Below are 26,546 nucleotides of genomic sequence, written 5' to 3'. Positions count from 1 at the left end.
CAGAGGTTTTTATAAACTTTCATATTGTGAAATATTACAGTAGTACAATTTGAAATAACTGATTTCTGTGTAAAAATATGTATGTCATGTAATAAATTGTGTAAAATGTAATTTATTCCTGTGATGAAAAGCTGAATTTTCAGCATCATTACTCCAGGAAGATGCATATGGACTCGAAAAGCTTGTTTCTTCATGACATTGTTCAAAAGCAACACATTTTGCTAGCAATCAAAATCACATTTTTCTAAAATCATGAAATTGACAAAAATGGGAAAAGTTTCATGTAAATGGTAAATAAATAGATGCAGTCCATACTGTATCTAAGGTTTGGAATATTGTTTTTGCTATTGTGGGATGTTGTGTGTTAACATTTGTAAATACTACAAAAACACTCTATAATTTTGTTGGGAGGTATAGCTTGTCTGTTAAGAAAATGTAAGCATTATGGAAATGTGTTCACTGACTGCATATTGTGTGAAAACGACAAGAAATGTGTGAATGGTATGGCCACAAAAGACCGATGCTGTGCTAATTGTGTTTAGAGTTTTGAAAATGTGAACACTGGCTGGACAAACGCTTGTTAGCGACTGAAAAAAACTGTAACATAATCCTAACACATGCATCAACATAACCATTAACAAGACCCGACCACGAATACAAAATGAACTGAACTTACAGTAAATAGTGAGAGGATAATGAGACATAAACACCTGAACTGAGTAAAAAATCAAATTAACAACCATGACGACAAACTATCTAAGGTGAAAACACAAACAGAGTCCATGTGGTGAAAACTTAGAATAAACATAACCAGATATCCCCGACAAGTGCTTAGTAAAAAGATGCCATTAATCAAATTTTTAAAATATACAGTCTTTATGTTGTTTATGAAATTCAATGTGTAAGTACTGCAATATAAAAATATATTAAAAACTTTAATGTTAATTACAGAAAAGCTTGCAATGAATTAGTTCATATTTTTAGTCGATTGACGGCACTATTGCAGTATCTTTAATTATTCTTGAGTTACAGGTATACAGTATGCAAACTTTGGGAAAAAAATGTAAAGTGCTTTTTCCAATTTTTGAACTATCACCATTGGCGTATACCGCATAATGCAACAAGGCTTGCTAAAGTCAACAGATTTTAATAAAAGACCTACCTATGTCTAAATATCAGAAACTTTGGTCTGTTTATGACAAAGGAAGATTATTTTAGGTTGTAAAATGTCATGTGGTGCGACTCCTCCAAAACTGTATGTTTATGAATTAATAGTTTCATCACATGACGTGAATTAACTTGTATTGAGAATGGTGCAAAGGTTTTGTCAAGTTGTCATTTGGGAAACGTAAAGCCTAAAAGTGAACTTGAAGCTACAAAACATGAAGATGCTCATGTAGTGGAGAGTTAACTGTCGCTGTCCAACAACAAGTGGGTAAAGAGTTTTTTTCTGCTTCAGAAAAAGGAAGGAAATATTATCAGCTGTTTGCCTGGTCAACTTCAGACGCTGACAGCACTTTTGCAACGGCACACAACTTGTTCATAGCTGGAGAAATCTGCAACATGTAAGTATGTGAATCAGTCATTTAAATTTGTTTTAAGAAAATTGTCTCAACCATGCTCAACAAATACAATTCATGTAGTTATTGAGATAAATGATTTGAAATGATTGTGTGCCTCTCTCTCCACAATTTTTTATTTTTTTTCATTCTGGACAAACAAGTCAATTATTTTCAAAGTTTAAGCATGGACTTCAGACTCATATCACTGATCCTACTTATACACATCTCGGGTAAGAATATTGTGTTAATGGATTGTAGTATATCAATGTGTTATCAAAATTAATTCCAATATACTGTTAGACATTTTAGACATGAAGGAGAGTTGCCTCACTGCTGTCATGTGATTTGTCATATGAGGATCTTTCCTTCATCAATGCAATCTTTTTGGTGTAAGTGTTTCTTTTTCATCAGGTTCTCTAACACTGAATTGCTTCTTGATGACCCGTGAAGATGTTTGTGCTCTGAGTGAAAGCCCTGTGCAGCTGAGATGTTCTTATTCCAACACCAACATCAAAACTGTGTTCTGGTTCAGCCGGAAACAAAGTACAAACTGGAGAAAGAGTGATGAACCTGAAGATTTGACTTTAGACTCGGACTACTCAGGACGGGTGAAGCAGGAGTTCATAAACGACTATTCAACACTCACAATATCAGACCTGAGAGAGAGAGACTCTGGAGAATATCAGCTCATGTTCATCATGAAGGATGGAGTTAAACGTCTCAGCTCAGCCGCCTTCAATCTAACAGTCACAGGTGAAACTGAGTCTCATTTGAGTTTTCATTTGTAATGGGATCAATTATTTTGTAATTTTTTATTTTAATTCAGACCTGCAAGTGAGGATGAATCCTGCATCTACAGACCCGAGCGATCAGAGAGTAAAACTAACCTGTGATTCTTCCTGTGATTTGACGTCCAGACCACAGAAATACTTCTGGAAAAAAAATGGACAATATACAAATATATATGATTTCAGAAGCAGAAGCATTACTGTTCCACCCAACGAAGCTGATGGCAGTTACTCCTGTTTTCTTACTGCAGATCTTAAGAATTCCTCCTCTCCTGTGTGTGAGTGTGACACTTGATATGCTTATTAGTAAACACTCATATAATATCAGTCATATAAGTCTATGTGGACACATTTAAAGGTTTTTTCATATCAAGACGATTGTTCATTATGAACATTCTTTGTGATTTTCTCATGCAATTTGTCTGTTCAAATCAAAGTGTGCATTTGAGACATGGGGTCTGTCCCAGTACCCACACTTGCAGACTTTGCACTTGACCCCTCATCTGTTTGCATGATGTTTTTCTTGAATTTGTGACAAACATTCCTCTTGTTGTGATCAAGCCTTAATAAAGCCTTAATTGTGACTTTCACAGCAGGATTCTGTGTCTCTTCCAGGTATTTCTAAGAGTGGCTGCTGGGATGTGTCTTACTCCTCTAGAAGAGTCTGTGCTTTGATGGGCTCAACAGTAGATATTTCCAGCACATACTCACATCCCTCTGGTTATTCTGTAAATAAAACATTCTGGCATTACGTTCAGCCTGGTGACTTCAAGGATCTGCGTGAGGAGCATCAGTTCGCTGGTCGTGTGGAGTATGAGGGAAACACACTGAGAATCAAAGAGCTCAAGATGAACGACTCTGAAGAATATAAATTCAGGATCATCACTGACAAGACAGGAGGAACATACTCTGGATCACCTGGAGTCATTCTTACTGTTACAGGTAACTGCTTATTCAAAATTGAGTTAAAAATGTTTCCTGTTTAATTTCTAATATGCCTTTGTGTGTATGTGTGTGTGCTTTCTTCAGATACGCAGGTGATAAGCAGCCCAAACATGATATCAGAGGGACAAGAAGTGATATTAAGCTGTTCAACTAAATGCACTCTGAACAACAATCATACTTACATCTGGTACAAGAACGGACGGCAGGTAACGGATGGATTCACTAAAGCCAACAAGCTGTACCTGGACTCAGTCAGCAATGAAGAGCTTCAAGAGTATTCCTGTGCTGTAGAAGGTGACACATCTCTCATGATACATGTGCTTTAGTCTGAAATGATTGCTGCATTAAAATGATGTACTTGATATGTATTTATTGTTTCGATGTTACAGTATTAGTGTATTTACATTTTTGTGTGTATCTGTAAATTCTGTCTTATGCTAGAAACGAACACAGCTTTACGGAACGCCGTAATCATACTGTCCGTGTTCCTGATCCTTGCACTCATAGGAGTCCTGTGGTATAGGTAAGCATTTGTTTCTATTATGTATTCTATTTTTCCCTGAGGTCTATTTGTAATATTTGTCAAGGGAAAAGTTGCATGACCATGGCCCTCTTCTATTATACTTATCGTTATGTTCTCTCGTTTTTAAAAATAACTTGCTTCCTCTTTATTGCTTTACCATGAAGTTGCTGAGCTTCGGAAAATCAGCGCTGTTGTGTAAATGTGGTGATGGTTAATGTGTCATGGGTTTGAAACAAGCTGTTTTTGCAGCTTTGTTTCAGTAGGTCTGTTTGGGTTGGGAGGAAGTTTTGAGTTTTAAAATGTTGTTTGTCTTCATATTACATTGAACTTATTCAATCTTAAGATCCATTAAAAATAGTTTTCTTTTGACATGCTGCAGTTTAAACAGGAGGAGAAGGAATAATTCATCTCAACAGCATGAGGACACAAAGGATGTTGAACAGGTGAGAGCATCTGAGCAAACAGGTTATTTGACACACTGCTTAAATATATTTTGTGTTCTGTCACTGATATTTTGTATTCTCCCTTAACTCTCAGTCGGGTTCTGCTACACTGTATGAAAATGCTGAACCCTTGTCTAAGGTCTGCACAGAGCAAGTTCACATGAAGGATCAGGACGTTTATTATTCAACTATTAATTTCAATCAACCTCGCATGAAAAACACATCTTTGGCACCTACTGCTGTACATTCAACCTCAGCTGATGCTCATTATGAATCTGTGAAGTTCAGTAGACCCTCAGTTTAGATCCACCATTAAACTCAACTACTGCCATATTGTGAACAAGCTTTTGCTCTTGTCAAATGTCTATGGCTGCAAGTTGCAAGACTTTTGTTTAAGACCAACAGGAGATCACATATTACACCAATGCTTAAGGCTCTTCATTGGCTTCCAATTAGTTTTAGAGTACAGTTTTAAATCCTAACTATTACTTATAGAGCTTTGCATGGTCAAGCTCCCTCTTTGAGGTCTTCAGGCCAAGACCTTTTAACTGTTCCTAGAACACGTTTTAAAACAAGAGGTGATCGAGTCTTCTGTGTGGTGGCTCCAAGGCTCTGGAACTCTCTTCCATTAGCCTTGAGAGCTTTGGACTCTGTGGAAACTTTTAGAAAACACCTTAAGACAAATCTTTTTAGACAAGCATTTAACTAGCAATATGGTTGTTTATGTTATGTGTGTTATTTTAGCACTTTGTGACCCTTCTTGTCTGTGAAAGGTGCTATAGAAATAAAGTTTACTTACTTACTTACTATGGATGTTCTGTATATTTGTGTAGTTTAAAACAGAATTTTACTTAAATTATCCAAAAATATGGAGGATTTGACTCAGTAGCTGTACATAGATATATTTCTCCTGAATTTTAATCTTTATAATGTATGTTTTTTTAAATACTTTTGAACATTGCCTGCTTAAATTGCATCATGTATGTATCTTTAGATGAAATAAATAAATTATTTCAGATCTCAGATGATTTATATTTCAAATAAATGCTGTTCCTCAACATTTGTTCATCAAAAAAAAAAAAAAAAAAAAAAAAAAAAAAAAAATCTGGAAAAGAAACCATTACGGTTTTGACTGTATTTTTCTTCAAATGAATGCAGCCTTGGTACATGTAATCTTTTCAAAAATATATAAAATCTTTCTGGAGCTAAACTTTTGAATAGTAGTGCATATTCATTATGATGCAAGTCTGCAAGCTGTTTTTGGAACGTGATTTTGATTTCTATAAAAAGAAAAAGGGAAGGAAATGAAATTGCTAAACATATTCCAGTTGAAAAACTGTAATGGGCGTGTAGTCTGTGTTTTTTTCTAACTATATTATACATTTACATTATGCAACCAGTTTACAAGCAGCAAAAAAAAAACCCAAAAAAACCTTAAAATAATTAGTAGGCTATGTAATGCAAAAAAAGACTAATGCTGGTCTTCATAATGTTTCCCTGGATTCTCTTGAGTCTTACCTTTTCTACTAGTAAGATATGTGCTAGTCAAATGTACTGGTTTGTCATATCCCTAAATATAAAATGTGATTAAACAACCTTAACCTTATTACTAATTACCATGATTCGACACCAAGGGAGGAGTGTAGTGGAATGTTTTCAAGAGCTGTTGCTCAACAATAAGAGTGTAAAATGGGAAGAGTTATTTTCACATCAGCTATCATTCTAAAAGGAGTGAAAGAATGGATTCATCTCCAGATTCTTATCTCTGATCTTACTGTCGCACACTCCAGGTATGATTCTAATGATCCCGGTGTAATAAATCCAGCTTAAAGGAATAGTTCACCGCAAAATAAAAATCAATTACTCACCCTTGAGTATGTTTAAACCATCATGACTTCATTGACACGCGAATCAAAATACTCTAGAAAATGTTTCCCCCCTGTCCATTCAATGAAAGTCATTGAGACCCATTTTGCACGCATTGAATTTTACTGTATGAATAATAATAATAATAATAATAAATAAATAAATCAGTCAGTTGATACATTGCTGAAACAGTAAATGTAAATTTTTAAGTAAACTTTTTTCATTATCAGGGCTAGACTGTTATATTTAACAAATAATCTTTAAAACTCACTCTGAATCTGAGTATAAATGGACACAGACGGCAAAGCCCATGTCTAACCACACTTGAGACAGAGTCATAAATCCTCACAACAGAGGAATTTCCCGCTTGCAATTCCACCTTTCTGATTGGTCGAGCTAACCCTGAGAGGTGTGACCTTTCTCAGGCTTTGAATTGCCTTTACACAAGCCCTTCCCTCTCTTGGCCTTTTCGGTACGTACGGGTTGCTGTCCTGCGTGGACTCATAACCAGCCATTTGCTCATTCAGGAGAGAGAGGACTCTCTCAAGCACAACAGAATCAAGGATAACATCAGGAGTTTGGCACAATTTCTTCATTCAAAACAGAAGAAGTCAATCGCAACTCCAACCATCAACTCTTCCGACTTCATCCCTTCTCCTGGTTGCTCTGCGTGGCCGCTCCGACCCAGGACCGGTGGGCCACAATCTGCACTCCAGCCATGTGAACAAAGTCAAACAAACCATGCAATTTCATCAGTATTTTTTCATTCAATGCAGAAGAAATCGCTTGAGACTCATCGAACCATCAAAATCCTTCTTCAGGAACTTCACGAAATGCTTTCACTGCAAAGGCCACTCCAGTATACATTTAATGATGTGCTCTGAAAATAATAAGCCGATGGTTCTTTTCATAGTTCATAGTTCCTTTTCCTGCTTCTGGTTTCATTCTGTCACTTACCATTTTACCCAAGTATGTGATTGTATGTATGTGTGTTTAGATTAGTTATGTTTGCGATTTAGTTAATAAAACTTGTGCACAATAAGTATTTGGTTTTGATTCTCTGCTTGCAACAAAGTTTATTTTATGATTTAGATTTTGACTACAGGCTCTTAGTAGTACTGTACAGTAAGAAAGACATTTCCCTCCCCCGGAAATGAACATTTCTTAGAATTAATAAACAATTAACACTGAGTGTTCATGGGACGAACAGGTTGATTGATTGTAATATTAATTTTGAGCTAATTTGCAACACCATTAATGTTTTGCTGGGGTTACAGCATTTAAATTGAAATAAATTAATTAATCAATGAATACAAAAAGGACAGAAACAAATAATAATAAATATTTTTAATATACTGCAATGGAAGCTATGTCATAGGGATCCAGACTTTAAAGGTGGTATCAGTGATTTCAGGCCCAAAAATATTTTTATCACATTCATCTAATCTTTCCTAACGATCCGCTAGCTGCCCGCCCCATAAGCATGCCGTCAAAAAAAACCGCGTCTCTATAGGCAGCCTAGGCTCTGAGATCTGCACACAAAAACAAATGGTTTAGCCCAGTGGTTCTCAATCCTGGTCCTGGGGACCCACAGCTCTGCACAGTTTGTATGTTTCCCTCATTTAACACACCTGATTCAGATCATCATCTCGTTAGGAAAGAGCTCTGAACTGAACTGGGTGTGTCAGATAAAGGAGACATATAAAATGTGCAGAGCTGTGGGTCCCCAGGACCAGGATTGAGAACCACTGGTTTAGCCAAACACTCAAAACCAAAACAAAGTGTTCCAACCAATCACGGTTGGACAGGGGGAGGGTGTTGTGAGGTTTTGAGCCAGCTTTTTCTTCAGCTCTGACTTCGCGTGCAGCCGTGCACGAGCACAAAACCTCACAACACCCTCCCCCTGTCGGTGATTGGTTGGAACACTATTTGTTTTGGTTTTGAGTGTTTGGCTAAACCAATTTTGTTTGTGTGCAGATCTCAGAGCCTAGGCTGCCTACAGAGACGCGTTTTTTTGACGGCATGCTTATGGGGCGGGCAGCTAGCGGATCGTTAGGAAAGATTAGATGAATGTGATAAAAATATTTTTGGGCCTGAAATCACTGATACCACTTAAAGCTCTTAAATTCTCCTCTGTTGCCTAGATGAAAAGTTTCCATAGTTCTTAGGCAGAATCCAGAGTTTAACTGTAACAACAACAACTAAAATAATAATAATAATATTACTAAGTAGAAACTATGGAAGCCTCTTTGTAATGAAAGTTCAGGCCTTTGGGCTTCAGCCCCACCTAGCCCTTATGTTAATCCAGCCCTGAGTATACCATTTCCTGAGAGTATTACAGTTTGGAGACGGCAAAATCTAATATATATATATAAACTTGTCTGATTTTATTCTCTGCTGACCTTTGATATATTGTGCTGCTAAAATATAAGTCATTCTTATCAATATTTAGCTTTTTATATTTACTGTTGGCCAGAGACAAACATCATCATGTGACTTTCTATCTTTCTTAATGTTAATTCATGCTGTTGGTTATTGAATGCATCATAAATGTATCTTTGTATAATTTCCCATAATCCTGTGCCTATTTCAAAAAAGGGGGATCTGGTAATTGAAATTAATATATAAATGTGTGTGTTTCATTAAACCTGATTAAACATTGATTCGCAGTTAATTCAGGAAAAATTATCAAATAATATTTGCCTTTAATTTATACTGTTCTGAAATATTTATAAATATTTTTTTGTCTATTTAGATTTTTATTTAATGTTTCTAAAAAATAGGTAATGACAGAACTCAAGGTTTGATAGATCATGTGACATGATGGCTAATACTGACTTCCTGAATTGAGATTGACTAATCATTTTCAGAAGCGTACCCACGTAAGAGGGGACGTTCTCGCGACCTTGTGCAACGTCCCCTAAAAGTTCTCTAAATGTAACGAAAGTTCCGAACCTTTACAGAACATTCGGGACGTTCATAGAACGTCCTCTTTTGGTTATGAAAGTGTTGCAGTTCAAGGTTCCTTATATGACTTTAGGGGGACGTTCTATTTGGGGTATTTTATGGTCACATAGCAAACGTTACAAAGAGGACATTCGGGACATTAACAGAACGTTCTCGCATGGTCCTCTGTTGGTCATATAATAACGTTACCAATGTGACTTTAGGGGAACGTTCCATACTGGTTATTATATGGTCACACAACAACGTTACAAAGAGGACATTCGGGGCGTTAACAGAACGTTCTCGCATGGTCCTCTGTTGGTCATATAATAACGTTACCAATGTGACTTTAGGGGAACGTTCCATACTGGTTATTATATGGTCACACAACAACGTTACAAAGAGGACATTCGGGGCGTTAACAGAACGTCCCCATACGGTTCTCAGTTGGTCATAAAATAACGTTCCCGTTATTACTTTAGGGGGACGTTCGATATTGTTTATTTTATGGTCACATAGCAAACGTTACAAAGAGGACATTCGGGACGTTAACAGAACGTTCTCGCATGGTCCTCTGTTGGTCATATAATAACGTTACCAATGTGACTTTAGCGGAACGTTCCATACTGGTTATTATATGGTCACACAACAACGTTACAAAGAGGACATTCGGGGCGTTAACAGAACGTTCCCATACGGTTCTCAGTTGGTCATATAATAACGTTCCCGTTATTACTTTAGGGGGACGTTCGATATTGTTTATTTTATGGTCACATAGCAAACGTTACAAAGAGGACATTCGGGACGTTAACAGAACGTTCTCGCATGGTCCTCTGTTGGTCATATAATAACGTTACCAATGTGACTTTAGCGGAACGTTCCATACTGGTTATTATATGGTCACACAACAACGTTACAAAGAGGACATTCGGGGCGTTAACAGAACGTTCCCATACGGTTCTCAGTTGGTCATATAATAACGTTCCCGTTATTACTTTAGGGGGACGTTCGATATTGTTTATTTTATGGTCACATAGCAAACGTTACAAAGAGGACATTCGGGACGTTAACAGAACGTTCTCGCATGGTCCTCTGTTGGTCATATAATAACGTTCTCAATGTGACTTTAGGGGAACGTTCCATACTGGTTATTATATGGTCACACAACAACGTTACAAATATGACAAATTAATGAAAGCAAATATGTATTAAATGTACATCCAATTCATGAAAATATTAAATAATAATACAACAAGTATTAAACTTAAAAATAATAACACTGGTTAAAATGCTAGCCAATTTATTACGTCCTCTCTGCTAATTTTTTTTACTCTACTTTTACTCTACAAATCTAAAAACCTTGATGTGTCCATAAATCCCTTATTAACAAATAGACATACAAAACAATACAATGTCATAGATCAAGGCAACATGAAAATAAGCGATGCATAAGTGATGCAGTTAAATTTTTCACCACAGATTTACATTGGAAAATTGTGGATTTTTGTGGAGCTTTGACACTGTCTCCTAGCCTACATGCTGAAGTCGTGCATTCAATTTGAATTTATCAAGCGCACTTTACGACTTAATATAGTCTAAAAATACTTAGCAACATTGCTGCAGGATGGTGAACACATTTACCATTTATTATTTTCTATATAAATGTCTATACATTTCTATATAAATATTAAAAATTTATATTTTAGTGAGGCACTGCCACACCCGCGGCTGACTGACTCTGTTGTATTCAGAAGGGAGAGCTGCAGCCCCATTCAACTGTGAGCCACTGCTGCTGGTGCTGGCTATATATCTTCCATTATCTGTCCTTTATGTGCGGAGTGGGGAGCGCGCGCACTGCAGGCCATGGAAGCGCCCGCACAATCACTTGCATTTTTGCCTGTCAACAGTGTAAACAACTTAAAATAAAATACAATCATTTCTGGTCATACAGATACGAATAATACATTATTCAAAGCTTTTATTTGTGTAAACTCACAATATCAAGAAAACATTGTGCTTTTGCTAAATAAACCACCACAAAAAGAACTGTTTTAAAGGTTACAATCTGCTATGAATATGAAGATTGAAGATTGTTGTATTGTATCTTCTATAAAGATGAATATAACATTTCGTTAATTAAAAAATAAGCACTTTAATGTTGTATCAATAAATAAACAACTTTTGTCTGTTAGATGTGTTTTGACTACTTTTTGTATGTTGTATAATTATATCTAGGTAATGAAGATACATTAACAAAAAAAATCATATATATAAATATTAATATATATATATATATAGGCTATAAAACCGCTTGAGCGATACATAATTTCAAGAAAGTAGCTGCTTGATAAAGTGGACAAAGTTAATGGGGATTTCAAATTGTCCATAAACTCAATATGCCACAAAGATCACACCACGACTGAACTTCATTCTGGGGGAAGAATTTTATTTTATTTTACCATCGAAGAAAAAATCAATTGGATGAGTCAGGTTCTGCACATCTGAGAAGAAGAAAAAGGTAAGACGTTTACAATCTCATACATGATTACAATAACGATTTTTCATGAGAAATGTTAGGTAGCCTATCTATAAGACGAATAAAACACGACAATTTTACAACCGGGAAATATGACTTATTGGGTCTATTTGCACTTCAACATTTTTTAATAAATTTTAAAAAATAATACTAAATTATAATTATTATAATACGAATTATATATTAGTAACTAATACTAAATTATGCTCACAACAATTATTTATTTGAAAACAATACTTAGTTTCAATATAACGCAAAGTATGGTGATATAATGGATAGGCCTATGTTTTATTTAAAAAAATAATAATATAGGCTAGGCCAAGCCTACACACACACGAAGATATACTCCAAGTTGCATTAATTAATTAGTTAATTATTGGGTGCGGAACCCAGTTTTTTTTGTTTTCATTTATATTATATTTTATTACATGGCTTGGTTGAATTCTAATGTAGAATGCGGTCTGTTTTTTCTCGTTGCCATGAAAAACAGTGTTCCCAGCTAGCAGGGAACGTTCTCAGAACTTTCGCTAACATTCCCTACAAGTTTGGTTAATGTTCTAAAGAAAACATTTGAATGTAATGTTTACCGAACATTTTAAGGATGTTTTCTCATTTTAAAAAATGTTCCTATAACGTTATATGAAAACTAAGATATAACATTTTAACTGCAACATTCAAAAGATGTTTTGGGAATGTTTCTGAAATAACAAGTTGTACTATGATCTCAAAATATCATTGTCCCTATGTTTCATTATAACGAAAGAAGAACGTTCTCTCTGTCACGTTAGGAAAACGTTTTGAGGATATCATTGAGAGATGAGATGTTGAATGTTCTTTATAAAACGTTATTTTAATGTGACGAGTTAACAAAATTATAACATTTTATTTGCAACATTTTGAGAATATTTTGGGAATGTTGTTAAAGTTAAAGTTTGTACAATGATCTCAATATAACATTGTCCCAATGTTTCATAAAAACAAAAGAAGAACATTCTCTCTGTCACATTTGTAGAATATTTTGAGGATATCATTGAGAGATGATATGTTGAATGTTCTTCATAAAACGTTCTTCTAATGTGACGAGTTAACACAATTAGAACATTTTACTTGCAACATTTTGAGAATATTTTGGGAATGTTGTTAAAGTTAAAGTTTGTACAATGATCTCAAAATAACATTGTCCCAATGTTTCATAAAAACAAAAGAGGAACATTCTCTCTGTCACATTAGGAAAATGTTTTGAGGATACCATTGAGAGATGAGATGTTTATTGTTCTTTATTAAACGTTCTTTTAATGTGACGAGTTAACAGAATTAGAACATTTTATTTGCAACATTGTGAGCATATTTGGGGAATGTTGTTTAAGTTAAAGTTTGTACAATGATCTCAAAATAACGTTGTCTTAATGTTTTGTCATAACAAAAGAAGAACGTTCTCTCTGTCACATTTGTAGAATGTTTTGAGGATATCATTGGGAGATGAGATGTTTATTGTTCTTTATAAAATGTTCTTCTAATGTGACGAGTTAACACAATTAGAACATTCTACTTGCAACATTTTGAGCATATTTTGGGAATGTTGCTAAAGTTAAAGTTTGTACAATGATCTCAATATAACATTGTCCCAATGTTTCATGATAACAAAAGAAGAGCATTCTACTTGCAACATTTTGAGCATATTTTGGGAATGTTGTTAAAGTTAAAGTTTGTACAATGATCTCAATATAACATTGTCCCAATGTTTCATAAAAACAAAAGAGGAACATTCTCTCTGTCACATTAGGGAAATGTTTTGAGGATATCATTGAGAGATGAGATGTTGAATGTTCTTCATAAAACGTTCTTCTAATGTGACGAGTTAACACAATTAGAACATTTTACTTGCAACATTTTGAGCATATTTTGGGAATGTTGTTAAAGTTAAAGTTTGGACAATGATCTTTAAATAACATTGTCCCAATGTTTCATGATAACAAAAGAAGAGCATTCTACTTGCAACATTTTGAGGATATTTTGGGAATGTTATTAAAGTTAAAGTTTGTACAATGATCTCAATATAACATTGTCCCAATGTTTCATAAAACCAAAAGAAGAACAATTCTCTCTGTCACATTAGGAAAATGTTTTGAGGATACCGTTGAGAGATGAGATGTTTATTGTTCTTTATAAAATGTTCTTCTAATGTGACGAGTTAACACAATTAGAACATTTTACTTGCAACATTTTGAGCATATTTTGGGAATGTTGTTAAAGTTAAAGTTTGTACAATGATCTCAATATAACATTGTCCCAATGTTTTGTCATAACAAAAGAAGAACATTCTCTCTGTCACATTAGGAAAATGTTTTGAGGATATCATTGAGAGATGAGAGGTTGAATGTTCTTTATAAAACGTTATTTTAATGTGACGAGTTAACACTAGTAGAACATTTTACCTGCAACATTTTGAGCATATTTTGGGAATGTTGTTAAAGTTAAAGTTTGTACAATGATCTCAATATAACATTGTCCCAATGTTTCATGATAACAAAAGAAGAGCATTCTACTTGCAACATTTTGAGCATATTTTGGGAATGTTGTTAAAGTTAAAGTTTGTACAATGATCTCAATATAACATTGTCCCAATGTTTCATGATAACAAAAGAAGAGCATTCTACTTGCAACATTTTGAGCATATTTTGGGAATGTTGTTAAAGTTAAAGTTTGTACAATGATCTCAATATAACATTGTCCCAATGTTTCATGATAACAAAAGAAGAACATTCTCTCTGTCACATTAGGGAAATGTTTTGAGGATATCATTGAGAGATGAGATGTTGAATGTTCTTCATAAAACGTTCTTCTAATGTGACGAGTTAACACAATTAGAACATTTTACTTGCAACATTTTGAGCATATTTTGGGAATGTTGTTAAAGTTAAAGTTTGGACAATGATCTTTAAATAACATTGTCCCAATGTTTCATGATAACAAAAGAAGAGCATTCTACTTGCAACATTTTGAGGATATTTTGGGAATGTTATTAAAGTTAAAGTTTGTACAATGATCTCAATATAACATTGTCCCAATGTTTCATGATAACAAAAGAAGAACATTCTACTTGCAACATTTTGAGCATATTTTGGGAATGTTGTTAAAGTTAAAGTTTGTACAATGATCTCAATATAACATTGTCCCAATGTTTTGTCATAACAAAAGAAGAACATTCTCTCTGTCACATTAGGAAAATGTTTTGAGGATATCATTGAGAGATGAGATGTTGAATGTTCTTTATAAAACGTTCTTGTAATGTTATGTGTTAACACAATTAGAACATTTTAATTGCAACATTTTAAGGATGTTTTGAGGATGTTGTTGAGATAACAGATTATATAATGTTCTCAGTAAAACATTGGCACAATGTTCCATAATAACAGAGGAGGAACATTATCAAATCAACGTTCGTAAAATGTTTTGAGGATATCACTGAGACCTGAGATGATGAGTGTTTTTAAAAAAAATTCTTGTAATGTGACGTGTTAACAAAACTAGAACATTTTAAATGTAACATTTAGCAATCAAACTACACAATTATTGTTAAATTGAGCTTGCTGGTCAGACAGCAGGCCAACAGGGTTCACGATGGAACATATGGTGCATTTAAGTCCTCCTGGGAAGTTTGTATTCATGAGGTTTTACAATTTTGTTTAATGTTTTAAATTAATGAAGCCACTGTAAACTTTATCATCACATATTATACTGTTACATATTAATGCTATCATATTTTGTGCAGGCATTAGCTTACTTCATTGTCACTGCTGAATACCTAAGTATAGTGGTATCCCACAATGTTTCCCACTGACACACCCCTAACTCTTCAAGATCGGGGTTAAAGAAAATCCTGAGCTTCCTACTCATATTCTCATCATTGTGGTGGCGTTCAACTTGTAAATACGATCTTTATGACATGACTTGAATGCACCAATAGCTCTAGCTTAATTAGGGACAATCCATACAAACACTCTTTGCTAAAATACATTACAGACTGTCACAGTAAGAAGTTATTCGTCCTGTATCAACGCTAAAGGCCTAACCACTGCAGTCAACACCTTGGAGTATCCATGCTGTTAAATAAAAGTCTGTAGACAAGGGTTAGGGTTAGGGTTAACCTTAACCCTTAATTTCTAACCCAGACCCGGTTTCAGAGTTTAGATTAAGCCAGGATTAGGCCTTAGTGCATTTAATTAGCTTTTAAAAATGTGCCTTATAGAAAAAAGAAAAAGAAACATTACTGGTGTGCATCTTGAGACAAAACAATGGCACTGACATATTTTAAGATATGTTAGTGCAAGTTGCTTTCAGGTAAAACAGCTCAAACGTGCATTTTAGTCTGGGACTACAGGCTTAAACCTTGCCTGTGAAACCCGGGGTATATGTTGCAACTTGTATAGAATTATGCCAATGTTACCAAAGTGTTGTGTTGGACAGAGGATTTACCCTAAACCAACAGGTTGTGTAACTGTGCCACACAGGGTGAAAAGCAAGTTGACATTATTAGGCATAAGAGTGTTTCTAAAGGAAAGGTCAATATTTTGTTAAAGTGCAAAAGGATCATTATGGGTCACATGAATGTAACTCTAATGTTACCATGATACCAATCCATTAGTTTTTCATGTAGGTAGGTATACAGAATTGTATATGAATAGCCTACATATGCAATGTTTGCTCTGTTTAATATATAATATGTTTGCTCTTTTAAACTGCTGTTTGGCAGAGCAGTGGTAAATATATGTTGTTATACATGGTATATATTATTTGTGTAATTTATTATTATTATTTATATGTTATTGTAAGTTTATTTATTTTTTTATCATGCACTGCAATGAAGACACCATTTAACCAATTGATTAAATATAACAGCCAGCTTACAAATACAACTAAATAAATAGCCGTGCACATTTTTTTCATATTCTTTCTTTTAAAACATGTAATCTTTTCCTGTAATTGCAATGTTACCACATTATTGGCTGTCTCTTCGAGTTGTTTTGAGCATGATTGGCTATTCAGACTGTCATCCAAGAATCTGGCCAATGGCAGCTATGCGCGCCTTTTACTGGTCAAGTTTGAAGTTTGAATATTCGTCTGTTAGAGTGAGAGTGTGTGTGTGTGCGCGCGCTGCTGCTGCTCGGGAGGATCTTCAGTACTAGCCTCCTTCGGTTCTGTGGCTTTTACATTGTTTAAAACATGGATTATTTTGCATCGTACAGTTACATTTTTATTTTGAGCGAGTTGCGGGATGTAAATGGACAACGAATTTTAACAACGTAGCCTACGTGTAACGGACATATTGCAATCTGCGGAAGGTAAATAACTTTATTTTATATAAAAATCCATTCTGCTACATCAAAATATAGTGTGTTAAATTGAGAAGCTAATTTTAAATGCGACTAGAGCAATATCGATATTATGTCAATGTTTCAGGCTGCATGTGTAACGTTAGGCTAAATATTGTCAGCTAAGTTAGTTTTTGATAAAAATAAATAAATATAAACCTCAGCATAGTCTGAGCTTTACAATGAGTGAACTGAGAACATTGTGTCTTTATACAGAGAGGAACTCGAACCACTAAGTTATGAAAACTAGGCTTTTGAATGATCGCGGGATATCGGCCTAACGTTACCGTCAAAATGATGAGTCATCATCATAATATGTTTTTGAGCTGGTGAGTAAAAATTTGCAAGCTTTTTATGTCTCTTTTAGTAAGTAAATACAAATAGCTAATAATATTGCTGTATGTGTGTGTTTCCCATTATCCAGGAATTTTGGGAATAAATTATCCAGCCACATGATCTTCAGTTGCGGTGAGTATTGTCATAGTAAAATACACGTGAAATAGAGGCAGAACATGTAAACTCTGCTCAAAGGCACACTGGTCCAAACCCGCCAGTCAAAATTGTACCTGTCTTCTTGATATGAGCTTTTATGGGCCTAGCTGACCCAAACATGTCCTTTCAAAATGAAAATATTTTCAAACCTGTATGACTTCTGTGAAACACAAGAATGTTGGGAATAAAACAACATTGGAACCCATTTTATGGAAACAAATGTTCCCAATGTTTCATGATAACAAAAGAAGAACATTCTACTTGCAACATTTTGAGCATATTTTGGGAATGTTGCTAAAGTTAAAGTTGTACAATGATCTCAATATAACATTGTCCCAATGTTTCATGATAACAAAAGAAGAACATTCTCTCTGTCACATTAGGGAAATGTTTTGAGGATATCATTGAGAGATGAGATGTTGAATGTTCTTCATAAAACGTTCTTCTAATGTGACAAGTTAACACAATTAGAACATTTTACTTGCAACATTTTGAAAAAATAAAATTAAATAAACCTCAGCATAGGAGCTTTACAATGAGGGAACTGAGAACATTGTGTCTTTATACATAACATAAATGTCCTTTCAAAATGAAATTATTTTCAAACCTGTATGACTTACTTCTCTGAAACACAAGAATGTTGGGAATTAAACAACATTGGAACCCATTTTATAAAAAAAAAAAAAAAGATATCATGTCATTTCTCAAGATATCTTAATTAAGGTTATACAAAATAAATTCATACAGTTTTGGAACAACATGGAGTACCGGTAAATAACGATAGAGAGTCTATTTTTTGGATGAGCTGTTCTTTTTAGGACATGTTCCCAGGGTCCTTTGCTAAATTAACCATGGTTTTTATTATAGTAAAGTGTAGAAACAATATTTTTATGGTGGATTGATTACAATAATTTATTACCATTTAGTTAGTGTAGCAAAACCATGGTTAATGTTAGTAAGGGTTCTCCAGATTTATATAGCCTAACACTTAAGGAAAACATAAAAAATGGTCCTATGTCACCCAGATCAATAGTCTGTTAACACACATTAACACACTTTTTACATTTTCTTAAGATCAAGCATTGGACCAATGTTTACGGAGCAGAACAGGCACCAACAGAGAAACAAGTCCATCACTAGTAAGTATCCACTGCATTTTATAAAACCGTAGTCAATTTTAAACGCACAATGCACTCCAAAATAAAAATGATCTATTTTTTTCTCCCTCGTGCCAGATTTATATCTGTCCCAGATTTATATCTGACTTTCTTTCCACAGAGATTTTTAGAAAAATTATCATTAAAGAGAATCATATAAAGAGAAATGTGGGAGGAGCTTTAATTTATTGCCTAGCCCTGTTTGTTTGAACCGCGAGAGCCGTCAAAGCTTATGCTATTCCTATGTCATGCACCGACAAGAGCCTTTTATAGTCAACACGTCGGACGCAAGCAACTTGCAGTTTTGCCCCCACCAACAACGCATAGTATTGCATACAACGGTGCGTCGCGTATCAAAAACTGGGACGACACATTTTTCTACTCATAGACGCATATGGTGGCCGAAGTGTAGTGATGCGTAGCCTTGCAGGCGCATATGCGTATCGATGCGTTGACTAACTCTTTGGGCGTAATTTGACTTGCATATGGCTGTCTGCTGGAAGCTAGTTATTTAAGTCGATAAAATATTATGGTAGGGCTGGGGGAATTAACACGTTAATCTTCGCGATTAATTTGAGATGCTTAACGAGTTTATAAAAAAAATGCAATTAACGCAGCACTTTTTTTGCCTCATTTTAATGACTTCCTGTTGCGGAAAAGGCTGCAAAATATGCCGTCCCGCCCCTCCGTGTTTGGCGATCAGGTTTTATTCTCGCGCAGCTTTCATGACCGGGTCTTTTCCGCTCCGCGCTCTCCATTCCGTGTGTGTGTGTCGGCGCACTGACACACACACACACAACACTGAGCAAACATTGAGCTCTTTGCTCAATGTTCTGCTCCGTGTTTGCGCTGCGCGTTCTGCTCTGTCGTTAACGGCCCAAACGCTCCAATCATGTACCGATCATGCACTGGAAAAGCAAAGTCAAATAACGTGAAATTTCTCAGTAGTAGACTTCTGTGAAATAGCCCTACTGAGCTGGTATAGTCATGCTGACAACAATGGTAAAATGACCTGCTCTGATCACATGCTCTTGTAATAATAGCTTTGTAGGACTATGTTTTATTTTGATAATTAGAAAAAAAAATTATAATAATAAATTGTTAAATTTATTATGTTGATTGATTATTGAAAATAATAATATATTGATATATTGATGTTTAATATTATTTTAATACAGGGCTATTTTCTGTTCCTTTTTTTCCTTTTTGTTGTTTAATTAGGTTATTCTAAGTTTAAATATTGATGATTACAAGCTTGGGGGAAATGCAATTAATTGCATTTAATTACAGCAAATTGTGTAAATAATCAGTTACTTTTTTTAATCGATTCCCAGCCCTAAAATATAAAATATGGATATGTTTCTTACACAAACGCATCACTTCGCTTCACCTTTCGCCTTTATTAACCTGCCAGAGCCGTGTGGAGTACTTTTATCATGGATGGATGCATTTTTATGGACTTGTCAAAAAAATCCCACAGGGAGCTACAGAATAAGAAATCCTTGAAGTCCACTTTTTTACTGTCTGTTTCCATCAGTAAAATTACAGTATTTTTTTTTCTCTCAGAATTGTGAGGCAGGAACACACAATTGCAAGAAAATATCAGAATTGTGAGCTGTCTTTTTTACTCCCCTCAGAATTCACCCTTCGAGGGAGTTTGATTGACAGGTATTTTTTACATTTTTATTTTACCAAAAATATTTTTTTCTAAAAAAATTACACAAATTAAACGTTGAGACTTTGTTTCAACTTTCATATCAAAAGTAACCTGCTCTGTCTTGTCTCTGCGTTTAAACGTTTCAGCGTTTTTTCTGTGATCCGCAATGTATTTTTCATTGCGTGACAACATGATGTGTGGCGTGAGAGCGCCATGGCTTGTTGGACATAGCAACAGTAACTAAAGGGGGCGGGTTTTTGCAAATTGCATTAACCATGGCTGCCTGTTAATTATCACTGGACTACTTCGCTCTCGCATCTCCCAAAAGTAAATTTTTTTTTTGTTTTCTTGATTCCATTTGAATGGTTTAATTAAATTGCTACTGTATAACCAATTATTTAAAATGTAATGATTTAAGCAAAACGTTCTTCAAAGGTTAAACCAAACTTTTATTTGACGGATTGCCGTGTAGACCTTTGAGTTTCTCTGTGTTTTATGATATGATGATAGTTTTTCTCAAATGAAGCTAAAATGCTGCTGAAGTGACTCTCAGAGCAGCTGTATTGATGAAGTGCATTAATGTTCTCATATAGAAACGACAGCAAAAAGAAATAAGCCAGAATTGCTTTTTTTTCTCAGGTTTTACTAATTTATCCTGTGATTCTGACTTTCAAACGGCCAATTGCGAGTTTATATCTTGCACTTCTGAGAAAAAAAAGTTTGAATTGTGATTCGCAATTACCTTTTTTAAAAATTGTATTCCATGGCGGAAACAAGCTTTCATATGCACAGACAGTAGCTCACATTATCTGTATCTGATTTAAAACAAGCAGAAATCTGTAAGAAATGTAACAATCCATAGACAATATAACTGATGAAAATGAGCTGTTACATCAGAGCAAAAGCATCGTGGGCAGTGCTGTGACATGCTGCAGCTGTGCTCAAGGCGACCTGAGTTCGAGGTTCACACTTCTCAAGCCAAGTTTGTAGTTTGTTAAAATAATTTAGCCTCTAGTTGTGTTATTAAAGGGATACTCCACTTTTTTTGGAAATAGGCTCATTTTACAACTCCCCCAGAGTTAAACAGTTGAGTTTTACCGTTTTCGAATCCATTCAGCCGAGTTTCTGATATTTGGAAGAATATCAGTAACCAGACAGTTTCTGGTCTCATTGACTTCCATAGTAGGAAAAAAAATATACTATGGAAGTCAATGAGACCAGAAACTGTCTGGTTACTGACATTCTTCTAAATATCAGAAACTCGGCTGAATGGATTAGAAAACGGTAAAACTCAACTGTTTAACTCTGGGGGAGTTATAAAATGAGCCTATTTCCAAAAAAAGTGGAGTATCCCTTTAACATGTATATAATGGATTAAGTATATGTTTTAAATTACAGAAACAAAATAGATACTCATAAGGTATCATATTTATAATTTAAATAAACTAATCTAATTAATTTCTGATTAATAATTAGGCTGGCTAATTTTGAAAGTTTTCAAAGTCAATATTGCTTGTGATCTTAATATGTAATATGTATTTGTATTATTTTTGTTTACACTGTTGCATGATCTTCTTTTATAGGCTATGAGGAAAAACTCTACCATGCACACAGAGAATGAAGCTCAATTCTGCTAACTGGGATAGCAGCTGAAAAAGAAGAAGAGAAGAACAGTAGAACACCTATTAATGCAGATGACTTTATTCTTTTTCTGCAAGAACCAAGACAACCAAAGACTGATGATGAGCGCTCTGAGCAAACAGCAGTCAAGACGTGTGATTGCACATTGGACTTTACTGAGTTCTTCATTTAATGTTGGGCATCTACTGTACGCAGAACTTCTAATAATTTATGTGAATGCCATTCATAAACCTGTTAGATTTTTGTTTTATTTTAGAGATTAATAAAATTGTATGTTTTAACAATGTTATAGCTAAGCATTTTTTATGTTTAAGAGAACATTTTGGGAACAAAAATAAAACTTCCCACTAAAAAATTTATAAGAATGTTAAGTAGCCTAGTATTTTTAAGAGTATTTTTAGAGAATGTTATCCTAACTTTTAGAAGAACGTTCTAAGAATAAAAATAAAACTTCCTGCTAAAAACTTTATAAGAATAAAGGGATAATGTTCTAAAAATGTTATGATTAAACATTTATAGAAGGTCATCATCACGAAACATTTTTAGAGTGTTCTTAGAGAATGTTATCCTACCTTTTAGGAGAAATGATGTTCTAACAATATTATTATTAAACATTTTTATAATGTTGTAAAAAAAAATGTTATCTGAACTTTTAAAAGAACATTCTGGGAACAAAAATAAAAACACCCCCTGAAAACTTTCTAAGAACGTTAGAGAATAATGTTGTAAGAATGGTACACCTAAACATTTTAATAATGTTTTTAAATAATGTTATCCGAACATTTAAAAGAACATTCTGGGAACAAAAATAAAACTATCCGCTTACAACATTATAAGAGCGTTAGAGAATAATGTTATAAGAATGTTATTACTAAACATTTTAATAATGTTTTTAGAAAATGTTCTCTAAACATTTAAAAAAACATTCTGGGAACAAAAATAAAACTACCCGCTGAAAACGTTCTATGAACATTAGAGAATAATGTTATAAGAACGTTATTACTAAACATTTTAATAATGTTTTTAAAAAAATGTTATCCGAACATTTATAAGAACATTCTGGGAACAAAAATAAAACTACACGCTAAAAACATTATAAGAACGTCAGAGAATAATGTTATAAAAATGTTACTACTAAACATTTTAATAATGTTTTTAGAAAATGTTCTCTAAACATTTAAAAAAACATTCTGGGAACACAAATAAAACTACCCGCTGAAAACGTTCTGAGAAAATTAGAGAATAATGTTAAAAGAATGTTACTACTAAACATTTTAATAATGTTTTTAAAGAATGTTCTCCAAACTTTTAAAAGAACATTCTGGGAACAAAACTAAAACTAGCCGCTGAAAACTTTCTAAGAACGTTAGAGAATAATGTTAAAAGAATGTTACTACTAAACATTTTAATAATGTTTTTAAAGAATGTTCTCCAAACTTTTAAAAGAACATTCTGGGAACAAAACTAAAACTAGCCGCTGAAAACTTTCTAAGAACGTTAGAGAATAATGTTAAAAGAATGTTACTACTAAACATTTTAATAATGTTTTTAAAGAATGTTCTCCAAACTTTTAAAAGAACATTCTGAGAACAAAACTAAAACTAGCCGCTGAAAACATTTATAGAACAATACATGCTAATGTTCTTAGAACATTTTTAGAACAAAAAATTTCTAGCTGGGGTAAGCATCTCCTTTCTTTTTGTTATTTGTGTTAGTAAGAACGTGGAAGGAAATGAGATCAGCAGAGTCTTCTAAGATCAGAACAGCTTCTAAAACAGACAGTAGAAACTACAACTAACATCAGAGAACAACAGCAACATTTAATGTAGGGAAATCTAATCTTAAGTGTGTTACTGTTTTCATGATTCTGACTGTAAAGATCCTTCAAGTGTGTCTCAGTCAAACTCAGTGAGTGTTTTATTTTTCTCAGGACGAGCAGCTCTGTGTTTCATTGAACATCTGAATGTACAGAAAGTTAAGAACATGAACTCCAGACTCTTACCTGTGATCCTGCTGCTGCTGCACAATACAGGTTTGAGAATTATTGTGTCTTATTTTCCTCTCTCATGTTTTAATTTAAATGTGGCTCTAATTATCTTTCACATGTTCCAAAAGTGATTGTTTTGATTTTAACTTAATGTCCAGTAGGTCTGAATGTTGGAATAGTTTAACTTTCCTCACTGTTCTCCAATGTCAGTGTATTTAAAAAATACTTTTTTGAGCATAATTAAATTTGAACTAAATTGATCATCACCATCATGGTTGGGTGTGTGTGAGCAGCAGAGTCTGATTGTAACAATTGAGGATCTCTCCTCTGTCTGTATGTAAACTTCATCTCAGTAATGAAATGTTTTCTTGTTCAGGCTTCGTAACATTGGACCGCCTCTCTGTGTCCTGTAAACAACAGAATATTTGTGCAGTGAAGGGGTTTCAGGAGACACTGAAGTGCTCTTACTACAGCACCAACATCAAAACTGTGTTCTGGTTCAGCCGGAAACAGAGTTCAAACTGGAGAAAGAGTGATGAACCTGAAGATTTGACTTTAGACTCGGACTACTCAGGACGGGTGAAGCAGGAGTTCGTAAACGACTATTCAACACTCAAAATATCAGACCTGAGAGAGAGAGACTCTGGAGAATATCAGCTCATGTTCATCATGAAGGATGGAGTTAAACGTCTCAGCTCAGCCGCCGTCAATCTAACAGTCACAGGTGAAACTGAGTCTAGATTCTGGTCACTTCATCTGTTTTCATTTGTCATGTGATGAAGTTTTCAGTATTTCACATATACAGAGTCTCACGACATGAGTGTTTCACTCAGCACAGATTCTGTCAGATATTCCTGCTCTATTGATCGTAACCGTGAACATCCCTCCTCTTCTGTGTGTGAGTGTCAAATGATACACACAATGTGGTACTGTTTGTTCATCTATGTGTATATTTAAACATGTTCTCTTACGAGAGGTTCTCTCGTATTGCGTAAGTAGCTTACGCATCGGGAAAGTCTTCTTTCTTCGAGATCTGAAGCCAAAAAATTATCCTTAATTTTGTATTCATTGTCAACGCAGTGCAGCAGCCGACAGACCTAGGCAGGCTGTATAAGCGTGCTCATTGGCTGCTCGGCGGCAACTGCTTAAGCCTATCGGTGAGCGCTCTGAACGCGGCAACCAATGAGGGCGCTTCGCGCCCTCCACACCCTTCTAACCGTCAGAATGGGCGTGGCCAGCGTGTATATATTCAGCGCTCACAGGCTAAAATTCAGATTTTCTTGTCTTCAGCGAAGCACTTCGCATCGCTGGATCTGGAGAAGCCGCCGCCGTTGAAACCAGCGACCAGCAAGCCTAGGACAGCGCCTGAAGAAACCGGCCGCCTTCAGCCTTCCGTGCCTGCTACGCTATCCGGCGTCATATCCTTTTTCACTGCTGTGTGTTCGCCTACTGCAACACACCCTCTCCTCTAAAAGAGCACAGGGCGTTTTTCTAAAAATGCCCCGTTTTTCTTGCGGCTCGTGCCACGCCCCGCTCAGCAACGGAGACCGCCATCCCATCTGCGCTCTCTGCCTGGGCCGCGATCACGCCGCCACCGCACTCTCCACGGGCGGCTGCCCCGAGTGCGAGGAACTTTCAATGTCGGACCTGCGGGCTCGGCTTGAAGTTTTCGACCAACATGTCTCCCCGCCCGTCCCTGCTGGGCCGCGCAAGAAGAAGCGCCGCTCACAGCGACCGCCGGAGACCAACCAGGCGCACAGAAGCTCGCCGGAGTCTCTCCCTTGAGCTTCTCCCTCGCCTTCCCCGCCCCCCCCCCCCCCTCACGGCCGCGCAGCCGCCGGCCCTCGCCCGTGCCTCCGCCGCTTCAGGGGATGAGGCGGATGAGTTTGGTGAACGCGCCGCGGACAGCTGTTCTCTCCTGGCCTCTGACAGCGAGGAATGGTCCACTGCCTCCTCGTCAGTCCAGGATTCAGGCCGATCTCGAGCGGGCGAGGACGCGGAACTTTTACGCCTCCTCACGCGAGCTGTCGAACAGCTGGGCCTTGACTGGTCTTCCCCGGAAGAGCCAGCCCCGAACAGACTCGACGGCTGCTTCCTTCACCAACGCCGCCGACAGCCGGCGTCCAGAAAAGCACCCTTCCTGCCTGAGCTTCACAGCGAGCTCTCTAAATCGTGGAATGCTACATTCTCCGCGAGAGTGTCTTCACACGCCTCATCGACGCTCTCACAGGTTGACGGCGCCGCTGAGAAGGGGTATAATTCCATCACCCCTGTGGAGGAGGCGGTCGCAGCGCACCTTTGCCCGCCCTCTCGTTGGCGCTCAAAGGCTGCCCTCCCGTCCAAAGCATGCAGGACCACTTCAGCCCTCGTCGGCCGCGCTTTTGCCGCCGCGGGGCAGGCCGCATCAGCACTCCACTCTATGGCAGTACTGCAGATTCTCCAGGCTAACCTCCTCTGTGATCTGGACGAGAAGCGCTCGGAGCCTGCTTCCCTCACGGATTTGAGGAGCGCGACGGACCTTTCCCTTCGCGCCACGAAATCCGCTGCCCAGGCCATTGGAAGGTGCATGGCCTCTCTGTCGGTTACAGAAAGGCATCTCTGGCTCACGCTCGCGGACATGAGGGAGTCTGA

General features: G+C 36.0%; 1 protein-coding gene and 1 long non-coding RNA gene across 2 annotated transcripts; both read left to right on the top strand.

Moving 5' to 3' along the window:
- Nucleotides 1-1,464: 1,464 nt before the first annotated feature.
- On the top strand, nucleotides 1,465-5,288 carry LOC308702650 (sialoadhesin-like). The gene is made up of 9 exons (XM_081385659.1): nucleotides 1,465-1,569; nucleotides 1,724-1,792; nucleotides 1,974-2,315; nucleotides 2,389-2,628; nucleotides 2,966-3,292; nucleotides 3,380-3,589; nucleotides 3,737-3,818; nucleotides 4,198-4,261; nucleotides 4,356-5,288. The coding sequence occupies exons 2-9, from the start codon at nucleotides 1,747-1,749 to the stop codon at nucleotides 4,563-4,565; spliced, it is 1,521 nt and encodes a 506-aa protein (XP_081241785.1). The 5' UTR covers nucleotides 1,465-1,569; nucleotides 1,724-1,746; the 3' UTR covers nucleotides 4,566-5,288.
- Nucleotides 5,289-16,728: 11,440 nt separating this feature from the next.
- Nucleotides 16,729-22,628, top strand: LOC308701780. The gene is made up of 5 exons (XR_014031509.1): nucleotides 16,729-16,951; nucleotides 17,198-17,310; nucleotides 17,406-17,449; nucleotides 18,548-18,612; nucleotides 21,871-22,628. It is a non-coding gene; the product is annotated as an uncharacterized lncRNA (long non-coding RNA).
- The last annotated feature ends 3,918 nt before the right edge of the window (nucleotides 22,629-26,546 follow it).

This window comes from Scardinius erythrophthalmus (assembly GCF_964197995.2).
Source record: "Scardinius erythrophthalmus genome assembly, chromosome: 14".
Lineage (NCBI taxonomy): Eukaryota > Metazoa > Chordata > Actinopteri > Cypriniformes > Leuciscidae > Scardinius > Scardinius erythrophthalmus.
Note: the sequence above shows the minus strand (reverse complement) of the source record. Positions and strands in the feature narration are given on the sequence as shown.

What these genes read in the sequence shown, in the direction of transcription:
- LOC308702650 (XM_081385659.1), top strand. Translation starts at nt 1,747, where the DNA reads ATGGACTTCAGACTCATATCACTGATCCTACTTATACACATCTCGG. An exon ending in AGTCATTCTTACTGTTACAG is followed by an intron (nt 3,293 to 3,379) that starts GTAACTGCTTAT and finishes TGCTTTCTTCAG; the next exon opens with ATACGCAGGTGATAAGCAGC. An exon ending in GTATTCCTGTGCTGTAGAAG is followed by an intron (nt 3,590 to 3,736) that starts GTGACACATCTC and finishes GTCTTATGCTAG; the next exon opens with AAACGAACACAGCTTTACGG.